The sequence below is a fragment of the Myotis davidii genome, unplaced genomic scaffold, assembly GCF_000327345.1.
Source record: "Myotis davidii unplaced genomic scaffold, ASM32734v1 scaffold266, whole genome shotgun sequence".
Lineage (NCBI taxonomy): Eukaryota > Metazoa > Chordata > Mammalia > Chiroptera > Vespertilionidae > Myotis > Myotis davidii.
The window spans coordinates 2,363,615-2,379,437 of record NW_006300032.1 but is presented as its reverse complement, the minus strand read 5'-3'; the positions used below and the strand labels follow the sequence as shown (position 1 = coordinate 2,379,437).

Genomic DNA, 15,823 nt, shown 5'->3' with positions numbered 1-15,823 from the left:
GACATTTTATGAATGTCTGCAAAGATTCTTGTCTGTAAGACCCGTAGGAAAGGAATTTTGTCTGTCTTTCTCACAGCTGTTTCCCTGGTTTCCAGAAGACGGTGGTTACAGCAGGCAGGATTGTAATCTGTGAAGATATAAGGATCCTTGGCAGTTTGTTTCAGTAGCAGAGATCCCTAGGGGACCGGGCTCTAGTGGAGAGAGGGGGATAAAGAGCCCAGGGCAGTATTTTCTGTGGCTGACCTTGCCCAGAGTTTCCTCGTTTCCTCATTGCCCCCTGTGTCCTTGATGTGGGGTCACATGAGGGGGAATTGGAGTCTGGTATCTGATTTGCCTACAGACTCTCTTCTCCGTGATGCCCATAGAACACCTCCTCCCATAGGCAAACATTCTTGACATGTGACATGGTTCCCTTAGTAGGTTCATACAAGTCTATAAAACTCATAGGCAATTGAGCTGCTGGAAAAGTAGTCATTGTGTTTTTTTCCTCTACTTTTTGTTGCCATTGAATGCTATTTCATTTGCTTCCTGGGATAAATGCCTCCTGCGAGCTAGCTTATGAAGCCAAGTCACAACCACTCAACTTTAAACCTTTCATCCAGTGGCAGCTTCTCTGGTTTCCTCTCCCCTTTCTATAACTAGTATGTAATTTTATTGTTCTTTAAAGCCCAGAGTGTAGCTTTTTCCAATATATAACTGAAGTTTGGTATTTTTTTATTTAGTTATTGGCCAAAATCTACAAAATGCCAATGAAGCCAATATTCCTTAGTGGGCGACTTGCTAGCTTGCCTCGAAGACTTCAGGAGCAGTCGGCGAGCAGTGAGGATGGGATTGAGTCGGTCCTGTCTGATTTTGATGATGACACTGGTAAGTTCATCGATTAGATTAAATCAGGTTGTTGGCTGTGTTGGTATTCTCAGAAGCTTAAGCCATGAATTAAGTAGCTTATAGATCTTGAATGATCATCCATTTAGGTTATTATTGTTTATGATTATAACAAGTCTACCTAAAAGTTTCTATGGGTTCTCCAAACACATTTCACAGTTGATGCCTCCATCTGAAACCAGTGCAGATTCTGCTAAATATAATTTCTAACTTTGACTCTCTTGAATTTAGCACATTGGAATGTGGTTGCATTGGTACTTAAATTGGCTGGTAATTGTCTTTAATTCCTTCTAGGAAACACAATCATTATATAATTACTTCCTGCAGGACTATTTGGTGAGAGACTGGGGAAATTAAGCCATTACTGAAGAGAGAATCTATTTGTGACTGGTGAAGCTAAAGACTCATTAAGAGAATAATTTTAAAGAATGTGTTCCAAATTAGTTCCCATGTAATTTCCACCTTGGTATATTTTCAGACTGGCTACCTCATGCTCCAACTGGATGACCCTGTCCTGTTTCTAGATGTAGAAATGGAAATTATATCCTTAAAGGGGTCTAATATCTGCAAATGGGTTATTTCAAACCCACACAAAAGACTTTTTAGGGGAGGCTTCTTAAATTTGCTTTTGTGTTTGTTTTACATTTTTCTCGTTTTATTTTTCTATTACAAATTCATTTATGGGGGTGGCTAGAAGATTTACAGTTTTCTATAGAGATTATAAAACCTCACTAGTTCAGGCTACTTATGAGAAAGAATTATAGGAATAACTAATGTAGAGAAAAATTAAAATACTGAAATTGGCTACATGTTGCTTAATAGAGGTTTCATTTTAATGGTTAGATTAGCATTGTAAACCTCCAACTCAGACAATTGTAGGCAAAAGCTAATGTTGCTCATCTATAATATAGTTTTTAATACAGTACTCAGGGTGTCCCAAAAATGTATACACCCACTTTGAATAATTATAAAGGCAGTTTTTATTAAAATACATTTCTTTTTCAAAGTTGAGCTATCAGCGTTAAAGTATTTATACATTTTGAGGGAGGAAACCCTTTATTAACAGTGGGCATTCCCTTCCATGTATGCAAATCATTAATCCATTTTTTTTCTAGGCAGTCCATCTTCTTGTGGATAAAGTTTAGCCAAGCACCCACATAAAGTTTCCTACAGTATAAATTTATTGAGGGTTTTAAAGTTATAATTATATAGGAAACATAGCTAAATCAGAGAAAGGAATAAAAGTAAAAGCTTTAAGTTAGTATTAACAATTCTTACCATTTATATATTCTGAGATATTTCTCTAGTTTCCAAAGGCAAATAATTATTTTCCCCCCTGTGGACATTTCACAGACATATATAAAACTAGACAGAGTGATATAGTGAACCTTCATATATCTATCACCCAGCTTCAAGTATAAACTTATAGTCAACCTCATATAGTGTAAACACACACACATGCTCACTCTCCATGTCCCTCACTCCCTACCCACTTCTTCCTTCCTATATTATTTTAAAGCAAACCTGAGACATTAGTATGTGTTCTTTAGGGATAACAACCATAAAGTTATTATCACACCTAAAAATTAACAATCACTCTTGACTAACATCAAATATCTATTGTGTAAAATTTTCCAATGTCAGTTAATTTTTAGGATTCACATAAGATCCATACTATATGTTTAGCTGACATGTCTCTTAAATCCTTTTCAATCTATAGATTTCTTCTCCAACTTTATTTAACCCCTTCTCAATGTATTTGCTGAAGAAGTGAGGTACTTTGTCCTGTAGTTTTCCATTTGGATTTTATTAATTGCACCCCCCATAGTGCTGTGTGACATGTTCTTTTGTCCTCTGAATTTCCTATAAATTAGCTTGTCCACACCTGCTCTTACAGGGTGGGGCAAGAGTAGGTTTACAGTTGTTCATATCGAAAATAATGCAATCCTATATCATAAAAGCCTAATATGCAAATTGACCGAATGGTAGAATGACTGGTCGCTGTGATGCTCACTGACCACCAGGGGACAGACACTCAACGCAGGAGCTGCCCCCAGCCCGCAGGCCCTAGGCCAGCCAAGGCGGGTGCCAGCGGGGCCCCCGCCGGTTGCCCCACAGATTGGCCCTGATCATGGGCCAGGCCTAGGGACCCTACCCATGCATGAATTTCATGCACCGGGCCTCTAGTAATAAATAAATAGTAATACAAGAATAAATTCCATGTTTCACGTACTTACAACTGTAAACCTATTTTTGCCCCACCCTGTATTTTGAAGTTCATAAGAATGTCGTATCACCTAGTTTTATTATATTTATTGTCCATGATTTTGGTTTTGCCTCCTATTAACAGGGATATTTAAAACTGGGTAAATAGGTTTTTTTAATGGAAACATTTTTTTAAATATGTTTGTATTGATTTCAAAGAGAGGAAGGGAGAGAGAGAAACATCAATGACGAGAGAGAATCCATTGACTGGCTGCTTCCTGCACGCCCCCTAACTAGGGTTCAAGCCCTTCACTGGAATAAACCTGGGACCCTTCAGTCCATAGGCCAAGGCCCTATCCACTGAGCCAAACCAGCTAGGGCAATAGAAACATATTTAAAGTGCCATCTTCTGATGCAGTTTTATTTTGTAGGAAAATTTGAAGTACTGAAATTAAAATGTAGAGTGGGCTGTTTTTTATATTCTACTCTAGTCCTTTTCTGTACAGTTTTCTGAGCTATAGGTCCACATATTTCCAGACAGTGATGTGCAGAAATGTTGGTTCATACAGTGCTTGCATAAATGACAGAACTAAAATTATTTGGATCTAGTAAAAAGGATTTCATGTTTTTTCTCTCACCTAGTAATGAGCAGCACTAAGAGTTAGTATGTTATTTTAAAAATGAAACTCTGAGAAGAAAGAGGAGAGTTATATACTGAGAGCAGATGAACCTACTGACACTGGGAACATCTCTTTCCCAGCTATGAGTAATATACACAGTGATTTGTGTGTACACAGGATTGAGAGGATGCCAGAATTGCAAACTGCGTGTGGATAGGTAAATTCAAAATAATTTATAGATTACAAAAAAAAGAAACCAAAGATGAATGATCTTTGGAAAAAATGGGGCACTAAGAAGAGCAAAGATAGACTAGCACAAGCAACAAGAGAAAAAACACAGATAACGTAGATTTCAAAATTGAAAACTTTTGTACATCAAAGGACATTATCAAGAAAGTGAAAAGACAGCCTAAAGAATGGGAGCACGTATTTGTAAATCATATATCTGGTATGGTTTTAATATCCAGAATATAGAAATAATTCCTAAAATTCAACAACAAAAGATAACCTACTGTAAAAATGAGCAAGGAACATGAATAGCTATTTCTAAAAAAAAAAAAAAAAGATATACAGATGGCCTGTGAGTATCAGTAAGTACATGAAAAGAGGCCCAGTAATACCAGTCATTAGAAAAATGTAAATCAAAATCATGATGAAATACTAGTTACACCTCCCAGGATGGCTATAGGTTAAAAAAAACAACAGAAAATAAGTGTAAGCAAGGATGTGGAGAAGTTGGAACCCTCATGGGAATGTAAAATGGTACAGTTTTTATGGAAAACAATTCAGTAGTTCTCCAAAACACTAAATAAAATTACCATAGAAAGCCACTCTTAGGTATGTACTAGAAGAATGGAAAGGAGAGACTCAAACATATTCCCCAGTGTTCACTGCAACCTTATTCACAATAACAAAATGTAGAAACAACACGTGTCCAGCATGATGGACAAAATGTGCTGTATACATACAATGGAATGTTATTTATCCATAAAAAGTAACGAAATTCTGATACCTGCTACAACATGGATGTGCCTTGAAAGTGTTATGCTAAGTGAAATAAGCCAGACACAAAAACAGCAAATATTTTCTGATTCCACTTACACAAAATATCCAAGGGAGGCAAAAGAGAGACAGAAGGTAGATCAGAGGTTACCGGAAGTGTTGGAGTGAGGAGAGAATGGAGAGTTATTGCTTAATAATTATAGAGAGTCTCTGTTTGAGGTGATGAAAAGTTTTGAAAATAGATAAGCAGTGATGGTTGTACAACACTATGCATTTAATTGATACCACTGAATTGTACACACGAACATGGTTAGAATGGCATTTTTATGTATTTCTTAAAATAATATTTTAATTTTAACTAAGGTGATAGAACTAAAAGGACATTATATTATTTTGCTATCAACAACTACCAAGAAATATGACAATCATTTCATATAGAATTTACAAACCACATCACCTTCTTCTTGAAGGGGAATAAGGAAGAAATTTGAGTGTTCTTTTTTCTTTGACTTTGTCAGAATATGTATATTATAACCTGTCCATATATAGACCCTGAGGGCTGCCTTACTGGGGGATGCTTCCCATCCATAGAGCACATGGCAGTTTACTAGTAGAGACCTCCTTTACCTATTTGACCTTGCAGTGATTCTGTGTCCTGTTTAACCAACTGTCACAGAGGTCTGGTTTTGCGTTCCAGGTCTGATAGAAGTCTGGATCATCCTGCTCGAGCAGCTAACAGCAGCTGTGTCCAACTGCCCACGGCAGCACCAGCCGCCAACCTTGGATTTGCTCTTCGAGCTGTTGAGAGATGTCACCAAAACACCTGGTAAATATTTCTATGTCTCTCATTTGGGGCAGGTGTCATACATATAATGTTTATCAGAAAGGGCCTACCTATTTTACTGCTGTAACCCTAGACAGCATAATAGATGCTCAATAAATATTTATGGAATGGCTATGATGTTTAGGATATGTCCTATGATTATTTACAAGTCTTCCTACCAGTCCATTTACAAATAATGTGTGTGGCCAGTAAGTTGAATGTGTTGGAGCCCCACAATAATCAAGCTGTGGTATCGATGTCTCCGTGAGCAAGCTGGCTTTACTCTGTTCCATAAACCCAGCCTTTTATCTCACATGCTTCTGGCCCCAGAGCGGTCGATAGGGTTCACAGTGTCTCCCACTGACATAACCAAACGGTTCAAACGTATATGCGGTATTAAGACAGCAACATCTTGATTGTATAAAGGTCAGAGGAAATTAAATTTGTAAAATGACACTTAGTGATCACCTAGTACCCTGATAGTAGAGGAAAAGAATGTCCCTTAGAAATGTATTTCTTATTCTGAATTATAAGTTGAATGTGTTGGAGCCCCACAATAATCAGGCTGTGGTATCGATGTCTCCGTGAGCTAACTGGCTTTACTCTGTTCCATAAACCCAGCCTTGTATCTCACATGTTACTGGCCCCAGAGCGGTCGATAGGGTTCACAGTGTCTCCCACTGACATAACCAAACGGTTCCAACGTATACGCGGTATTAAGACAGCAACATCTTGATTGTATAAAGGTCAGAGGAAATTAAATTTGTAAAATGACACTTTGTGATCACTTAGTACCCTGATAGTAGAGGAAAAGAATGTTCCTTAGAAATGTATTTCTTATTCTGAATCAAGGTTAATATATACACTTATCCAAATTTTCCTAAGATTAAATAAATCTTTATAGATTTTAGTTTTCACTAACAGAATCATAACCACAAATGAAACCACTAGTTTATAGTAAGAAGAGAGGTTTTGTATTCAATATAAATAGATGAAGGCTTGATAATTGATACTGTTTTAAAATCTATTTTAAACTTTATATTGGAATTTTTCCCCAGAAAATCATAATAGCTATTCTCACATGTTAAAGTGTTAAATGCCAAAATAAACAGGAATTTTACAGAATGAATTATATGCCACTGCCTCTAAATCTCTTTTATTGGTCATTACCATTTTCTGCTTTCACATTTAGTGCTACTAAGTGTGTGAATTTAACCCAGTAATTCTACTCCTAGAAATCTATCATCAAAGGAAATTAACAGTAATGAAGACAAAAACATATGATGATATATGCTAAAACATCTTAAATACAAAAAATATATATAAACACCTAAATGCGTTACATTAAGTATGGTAAAAGCATATAAATATTCTATAGACATGAAAATGAATATTTGTGAATAATACTTAATGACATGAATAATTGTTTATAAGGCATTACATTAAAATACAATTTATATACACATACAATATGGAGTATAATCTCAACTTTATGAAATTTTATACATTTATAAATTTACACACTTTCAAAATGTGCTTTTTTCTTTGTATTCTCATGTGTTTTCTGTGTTGATTATAAAAAGGATGCCTCATATTTGTAAGCAGAATTTTTAAAATTCATCTTTCTTACAAAGATTTTCATTGTGGCATTGACTATAAAGCAAAATAGAGAAACGCTACAATGTCCATTTTAAGGGAATGGATAAGTAAACTGTTGCATAAACATACAATGGAATAATAGTATGTGGCAATAAAAATGAGGATTACATAAGGTTGTTGACACAGAATGATCTCTAGCACATATTGTTAAGAGCAAAAACTCAACATGTAGACCAAGGTTTACATTATCCTATTTATATAAAAGTAATAAATAACAAATACAACTCTGCTTCTCTGTTTCATATATAGATATATATACACTTACATTTTAAGGGTATTTTCTTATATGCATGTAGGAGTATGTATCTGTATGTTTACATCTGGGGACTAAGTTGTTGATCAAGTGATTATTTGAATTCATGTATTACTTGCATAACTAAAATCATGCAGAAACAAAACAGGAAAACGCCATTGGAGATCTGTATTCCCTAATTAGTGGTAAACTGTTTTTCCCTGCACTTTCTCAGAGAATGGGGTGCTCCCTCAGAAGAGGTCATCAATGCCAAGATGGCAAAAAGCTTTCCTTTTTAGAAGAGAGTTGCTAGAGTCACGATTCTGATGCTGACTTTTCTTTTTCAGGACCAGGGTTTGGTATCTATGCAGTTGTTCATCTTCTCCTTCCTGTGATGTCCCTTTGGCTCCGTCGTAGCCATAAAGACCATTCTTACTGGGATGTGGCCTCGGCTAACTTCAAGCATGCCATCGGTCTGTCCTGTGAGCTGGTGGTGGAGCACATTCAGAGCTTTATACACTCAGGTATCTGACGCCCGAGCAGTTCACATGGATGTTTCATTAGCGGGCAGCAACCTTGTCTAAAAGAGCTTACTAAATCCCTAATGCAAATACCAGTGCATGGTTTTTGTCCTGGGAATTATTAACATAGAATTACATGGTCAAAACCAGCCTTCTAATAGTTAATGGTCAAAAAGAAATTGTTACCTAACAGAGAGACAAATGGCAGGGGAAGAGGGGTTAGAGAGCAACCAAAGGACTTGTATGCATGCATATCAGCATAACGAATGGACACAGACACTGGGGGGCATCAAGTGGGTTAAAAGGAGACATATGTAAAACTTTAGACAATAAATTAATTAATTTTAAAAATGATCTAACAGAATACTTAAAATATATGTGTGACCAAAAGTAAGATACCTAATAAGGTCTAGGATATCTGTGCATTAGGAGAGGGGAGGCAAGTTCAAGTGTATAATATATTTAAAAGGGAGAAATATCCCTGCAGCCTGGGGGCTGCATTCTACTGTCCTGCTTCATCTGGCGTGGCTAAGTGAAGGAGGCAGCGTTTTAGAAAAGGCTGAAATTATGGGCAAGAAGTTGCTTAACAGGTTAAGGGGTGAAGATAAGGTTCTTAATATCTGTGGAACTTTGAGAAAAGACTTGAAAGTGTAGGGTATGTGGAAGTCCAGGTAGAGAGGGAGCCAGACACAGGGGAGATCTGACTGCGGTGCTACCAGTGGGCAACATTAGGGAAACAGATTCTTGCTCATGACTCTTGTATGGAAAGATCTGGAAGTTTGAGAGGAGGAATGTCGCTGCTAGCTCTAGAGGTTGCAAAGAAAAGAGAAAGGCATGCAGAAGTATAAAGGAAGAGGTGTGAGAGGCTCCTTTCTAAGGAGGGGTTAGAGAAATTAATGAGAACTTGACCCCAGGGGGAGAGTCAAAAAGCAAAGGTAAGAAGTAGGTTCTCTACTAAGCTTAGCAGAAAGATTTACCCTTTTGGGGGGAGGGGGGACCTCACTGAGAAAGAAAAGAAGTGGGTGTTTGCACATGTAGGCTGACAAGTGGATCCCTAGGGGTAGATGTTCCTGACCAGCCGCTTTGTTCAGTATGGGGCCCTTGAGGATTCTACTGAAAACTGCTTCTGTGGCCTCACAAGGACTTTGAGAAGAATACTGATGTGTTCCTTGAACTGGGCAAACAGAATGTGATTTTTGGAAGTCTCATTTTCTTTAGCCTGGGGGTAGTATGGAGACCAGACTCAATGGGTTCAGGGAGTGGTAGGATGAGAGATTCTGTTGATTTCCAATAGCTTTTAATCCAATTTAATTCTATCAGCAGTAAAGAAAGTATGTTTCATCCTCCCCCCCCCCCCCCACACACACACCTTTTTCAAGAATTTAAATGTTTTACTAGCTAATATTCAGGCTATATATTATATTCTACTTAAGTAAATAAATGATATACTTAACTTGAAAAATGTTCCTCAGCACATAAAAGGGAACCACATGTTTCGTCTTGATAAATCAAAAATGGGTATTATATATTTTCATCACAGATATTTATTATCACTCAGACTTCCCTCCTGTGCTTCTTCCTACAGACATTAGGTATGAGAGCATGATCAACACCATGCTGAAGGACCTCTTCGAGTTACTGGTCGCCTGTGTGGCCAAGCCCACGGAAACCATCTCCAGAGTGGGCTGCTCCTGTATTAGGTAAGAAAAGGGTTCCTTGACTCTCTATGAAACTGGAGTTTTTATTATGAAATCCAAGGGAATTAAGTTATCCTTTGTGGTAACAATCTACTTTTTAGAATTTTTTTTATAAAAATAACTCTATGCTAATATTTCTGTGTTCAGTTGGCAAATATTTATTGTGTAGGCATTACACAGTGCCCTGCCCTCAAGGAGCAGAGAGCCTATGAAGAATCATCACAGTAAGGAGTAGCTATAAATGCTGAGAAAGGACAGCAGTCAGGTGGTCAGCAGGGCTTTTAGGAATGATACTTGATCAGATCAGGACTTTGCAGGCAGGAGAATAGCATGAACAAATACATGGAGATAAGAATTGCAAGTGACAAAAGGGGTTTTTATTTCATTTTTTTATTGGTAACGGAGTAGTATGGACAATAGAGCTAGATGGAAAAATTAGTACAGAATGTACACAGTCTTGCATGCAAGCCTAAGTGTAAACATTGGCCTGTTTGGAATGGGGATCCATTGATATTTTTACATTAAAATGGTTTGGGAAGTAGTAGTATGACCATGAAACACCAGATGGACTGAAGGCAAGAGTGATGGGACAGCAAAACCTGTAAGGACACTGGAACAGATGTGTGTCTGTAAGGGTCTAAGCTATGCAGCAGTAAAATGTATGGGTTTAAGACATCTGGTTTCTTCTGGCAGGTATGTTCTCGTGACAGCAGGCCCTGTGTTCACGGAAGAAATGTGGAGACTGGCCTGCTGTGCCCTGCAGGACGCGTTCTCTGCCACACTCAAGCCCGTGAAGGTAAGATGCTGGGAGAGAACCAGAGCAGGGTCCAGTCCTCCATAGTTCCCTGCCAAGTTGGCCACCTGGATTCTGCCATCCTCAGAGCAGGCAGTCTCGGACCCAGTGACAGTGTCAGACCTACTGCCATCCACCCCGAGGCACCCGGTGAATGACTGCTGTTTCTCCCTAGGACCTGCTGGGCTGCTTCCACAGCAGCACTGAGGGCTTCAGTGGGGAAGGCTGCCAGGTGAGGGTGGCGGCCCCCTCCTCCTCCCCCAGTGCCGAGGCCGAGTACTGGCGCATCCGAGCCATGGCTCAGCAGGTAAGGGCTGGGCCTCTTGATCCCCGCGGCGCTAGAAACTTGACACATTGCTGGGAGTCCCAAGCTGCCTTTCGCTCCCGTAGGGACCTTTGCCTCTTGCCAGTACGGTTCTTCCCCGGGAAATGACTTGAATCCAATTGATAGCGTGATGTTCCTCCCCATCATCTCTTGTTTGTTGCATCCTCTAGAGCCCTGGGCAAATAGGTATTCAGACTGCTTCTAAGTATTTGCTGAAATATTTTTGTCACTGCTAGACTGTAGGCACCTAAGGATGGCACACTTATTTGATATTTTTCTCTTCTCCCATACAGAGGACAGAACTTAATAGAGTTGAATGTAAATGATCAGTAAAGTTAAACTGTCCTTACCCTTGCAGGTTTCACCATGTACTTTTTCTTTGGGCACATGTCAAAAGTTATAATACTAGAGAAGCCAAAGGGGTGGCTTCTCTAAATATAAAAACATTACACCTAGCTAGCTAAAGGATTTCCCCAGGTGCATACAGTAAGAAGTGAAAATGTCCATGGAATCCTATTTTGAAATAGATCCTTCATGGAGAACAGCCAAGACCATTTAGTGAATCTTTTACTTCTTAATATTTCTTTCTTCTTCAGTCCCAAACCTTCCTCCTATATTCACTTCTCCTGTCAGGACTAATGATGTGGCCATACTACTCTACTAGACAGCAAGAGAAGTCCTAACTTTTTGCGGGGGCGGATAGAATAAGGTACCAAACAGATGTCACGATCAGAGAAGATCTTTTCCAAACATCACCTCCCTTTATTTGCTTTTAATTAATTGGGGGGGGGGGGGGATAGAATAAGGTACCAAACAGATGTCACAATCAGAGAAGATCTTTTCCAAACATCACCCCCCTTTATTTGCTTTTAATTAGTATTAAACATCAGTGCCGGCTTTTTGGAGAGTGTTGAATTATCACATGCTAGAAGTAGTAGTGTTATTAGTGTCAGCAGCTAACACTTATTGAATATTTGCTATTCTTATCTAATGTTTTTCTCATGTAATACACATGTACTAATTTATTTAATTCTCTTGACAAATATACCTGGTAGGAAACCATTATCAACCTCATTTCATAGGTGAGAAAATGAGTAGAGAGAAAAGCAACTTGCCAGCTAATCTCTTGAGTCAGGTGGCTCTCTGAACTGTACCCATACAGGTGTTTATGTTGGACACCCAGTGCTCACCAAAGACTCCAAACACCTTCGATCATGCCCAGTCCTGTCAGCTCATTATTGAACTGCCTCCTGATGAAAAGCCAAATGGACACACCAAGAAAAGGTAAGCAGCGAAGCTTAAACACTTCGAGTCTTATAAATAGCAAGGACGGGGTCTAAAGGAACTTTCCTAATTATAATCCAGGTTTTCTCTAAGAATACGGAAATATTTGCAGAGTCATTTAACAAACGCTTTCATACAAGATTGTTAGCCTTTTAACTTTCCCACATTTCAGATTTGCTAGGGCTGCCACAATGGGGTAGCTTAAGCAACAGAAATGGGAGTTGGAGACTGAGGTGTCCCCAGGCTTGGTTTTTTTCTAGGTTTCTAGATGGATGTTTCCTCTCTGTACCTGCCTGTGTCCTAATCTCCCTTTCTTATAAAGATGCCAGTCCTAGTGGATTAGGGTCCCCACTAATGACTTCATCTCTTAACCCCGTGGTCGGCACATGGGGCTCTTTGGCTCCTTGAGTGTGGCTCTTCCTAAGCCTAATTAAGTTAATAACAATGTACCTACCTATATAGTTTAAAAAATTTGGCTCTCAAAAGAAATTTCAGTCGTTGTACTGTTGATATTAGGCTCTGTTGACTAATGAGTTTGCCGACCACTGTCTTAACCTAATTATTTATTTAAAGACCTTTCTCCAAAGATAGTCACATTCTGAGGTACTGCGGGTTAGGACTCAACATTACATTTCTGTGTATCTATAGCATCATACATATAACTTTTTAAAAATAACTAATTTTGAGGTGTGATTCATACTGTATCAGTGAGAAATACATAAAGTTCTTATGACCAACACAGCTGTCAGGAGACAAAAAATACGTGTGGCCCTGCCACGAGAATCTTGATCTTTTTAAATACAGGCTCTGCTCAGAGATATTACAGGTTTGGTTCCACACCACTGCAATAAAGCAAGTAGCACAAAAGAAAAACAAAACAAAACAGCAAGGCGTAATTATTTCGCTGGTGGAGGATCTTGCCTCCATTTTGTTAAAAATCATAACATCTGTGAAGCGCAATAAAATGAGGAGTGCCTGTACTACCATCCTGCTTAAAAACAACTCTTCTTGCAGATGAAGGCAACTACTGAAGTTTTCCAATTTAAACTTCCAACAAACTGCAAGTGATGCTGATAAATATTTGAGCACAATATGTGAAGGATAGTGGCTAGATCTTGCCACTGCCATTCATCCCTGAGGAGACATTCAGAGAGGCTGAGCCACATCTCCCAAGTGGTGGAGCCAGAATCAAAACTAGTGCTATTTTAGGGAGAGTGTGTGATTTTTCCAAAAGTTAGATGCTTGGTACAGCAGTTAAGTGTGTGGTACATACAAAATATAACTATGACCCTGTCACCTACCTTCAGAAATAGAGCTTTACCAATATCCCACCTGCTTCTCTCCAATTCTATGCCCAGTTTCCCGCTATTGCCAGTCACCCGTTTTTCAAGTGTACCACTAGTAAATCAAATATAACAATATGTTAAAAAGGATCATACACCACTATCCAGCAAAATTCATTTCAGGATGGTTCTGAAATGAACTATGGTTCAACATCCGCAAATCAATGTGACATACCACATTAACAGAATACAAATCATGATCTGTTCAGTAGATTTAGAAAAAGCATTTTACAAGATCCAAGATCCATTTATAAAAACTTTTGATAAAATGGGTTCAGAAGGATAGTACCTCAACGTAATCAAGTCCATATATTACAGACCCACAGCTAACATCATCCTCAATGGTGCAAAACTAAAGCTCTTCCTCTAAGACCAGGAATAAGACAAGGATGCCCACTCTTGCCACTCTATTCAACATAGTACTGGAAGTCCTAGCCACAGCAACCAAAGTAAAATAAATAAAAAGCATCCAAATTAGAAAGGAAGAAATAAAACTGTCACTATTTGCTAATGAAATGATTTTATATACAGAAAGCCCTAACGACTATCAGGAAAAAAAGCTATCAGAAAGAGAAATGAAGTAAACAAGCCCATTTACAAACATACCAAAAAGAATAAAAGGCCTAGGAATAAACTTAACAAAGGAGGTGAAAGACCTATATTCTGAAAATTGCAAGATATTGTTTAAAAAAATCGAAGGAGATACAAAAGAAATAGATATTCCATGTTTATATTACTTAAAGCAATCTACAGATTCAATACAATCCCTATTAAAATCCCAATGGCATTTTTCACAGGAGTAGAATGAAAATGTTTGGCTCTCCTCTGTGTTTACATATATGCATCTAAAGCATTAACAGTTAAACTGTTCTGGTCCTTAGAAAGCTAAACTTCAATAAGATTGCTAAAAACATTGGGTTTAAGAAAAAATCCAGTTAAAATTAATAAAACTCAACAGAAACTATTAGTTTTTTATTTGATATGTTAATTACTCAGATATAAAATGTGTCCTATCTCATAATTATGCCTATATATCCCAGTTGCTATAAAACTCTTGTATTATTTTTCTAAGGCTTGTAGATAATTGGTATCATAACTTAAAGTGTCAGGAATTCCATTTATTATGATTAAAATGGTTATTGTGTAATGCCCTTCTTTTAAAGAAGGCATTAAAATACAAATAATATAGTTTGTGATTTTGTATATGTCATTCTGAAATGTGTAATGCTTTTAAAATATCACACAAGGCAGGAGGTTACTCATCCGTCCCTCTCTTTCCATTTGCAGCGTCTCTTTCAGGGAAATTGTGGTGAGCTTACTGTCTCATCAGGTGTTGCTCCAGAACCTGTATGACATCTTGTTGGAAGAGTTTGTCAAAGGCCCCTCTCCTGGAGAGGAGAAGACCATCCAAGTGCCGGAGGCCAAGCTGGCCGGCTTCCTCCGGTACATCTCCATGCAGAACCTGGCGGTCATCTTCGACCTGCTGCTGGACTCCTACCGGACAGCCAGGGAGTTTGACACCAGCCCGGGCCTGAAGTGCCTGCTGAAGAAAGTGTCGGGCATTGGAGGCGCCGCCAACCTCTACCGCCAGTCGGCCATGAGCTTTAACATCTACTTCCACGCGCTGGTCTGTGCCGTGCTCACCAACCAGGAGCCCATCACTGCCGAGCAGGTGAAGAGAGTCCTCTTCGAGGACGACGAGAGGAGCTCAGACTCCTCCCAGCAGTGCTCCTCGGAGGACGAGGACATCTTTGAGGAGACGGCCCAGGTGAGCCCCCCCAGGGGCCGGGAGAAGAGGCAGTGGCGGGCCCGCCTGCCCTCGCTGAGCGTGCAGCCCGTCAGCAACGCCGACTGGGTGTGGCTGGTCAAGCGGCTCCACAAGCTGTGCATGGAGCTGTGCACCCACTACATCCAGATGCACCTGGACCTGGAGAGCAGCCTGGAGGAGGCGCCCGTCCTCCGGAGCGACCCGTGCTTCGTCCTGCCCTCCTTCCAGTCCGAGTCCTCCACCCCGTCCACCGGCGGCTTCTCGGGCAAGGACACGCCCTCCGAGGACGACCGCAGCCAGGCGCGGGACCACGGGGGCGAGTCCCCGAGCCTGCGGGCGGGCAGCGGGGACGCGCTGATGCTGCCCCCCAGCCCCAAGGTGGAGAAGAAGGACCCCGGCAGGAAGAAGGAGTGGTGGGAGAGCGCGGGCAACAAGATCTACAGCATGGCGGCCGACAGAACCATCTCCAAGCTGATGACGGAGTACAAGAAGAGGAAGCAGCAGCACAACCTGCCCTCCTTCCCCAAAGAGGCCAAAGTGGAGAAGAAGGGCGAGGCCCTGGGCGCCAGGGGCCCGGACTCGCCGCTGCTGCAGCGGCCCCAGCACCTGGTGGACCAAGGGCAGATGCGGCACTCCTTCAGCGCCGGCCCCAGGCTGCTGCGGGAG

General features: G+C 40.0%; 1 protein-coding gene across 1 annotated transcript in view; it reads left to right on the top strand.

Annotated features, from left to right (window-relative positions):
• The window catches only part of ARFGEF3 (ARFGEF family member 3), a 127,273-nt gene that overhangs the window by 108,379 nt on the left and 3,071 nt on the right, over window positions 1–15,823 (top strand). Inside the window, exons 26-33 of the mRNA XM_006776223.2 lie at window positions 723–867; window positions 5,410–5,538; window positions 7,774–7,950; window positions 9,533–9,647; window positions 10,338–10,440; window positions 10,613–10,744; window positions 11,925–12,046; window positions 14,677–15,823. Of these exons, the coding sequence (XP_006776286.1) occupies window positions 723–867; window positions 5,410–5,538; window positions 7,774–7,950; window positions 9,533–9,647; window positions 10,338–10,440; window positions 10,613–10,744; window positions 11,925–12,046; window positions 14,677–15,823 (2,070 nt within the window). The remainder of the gene's footprint in view (window positions 1–722; window positions 868–5,409; window positions 5,539–7,773; window positions 7,951–9,532; window positions 9,648–10,337; window positions 10,441–10,612; window positions 10,745–11,924; window positions 12,047–14,676) is intronic.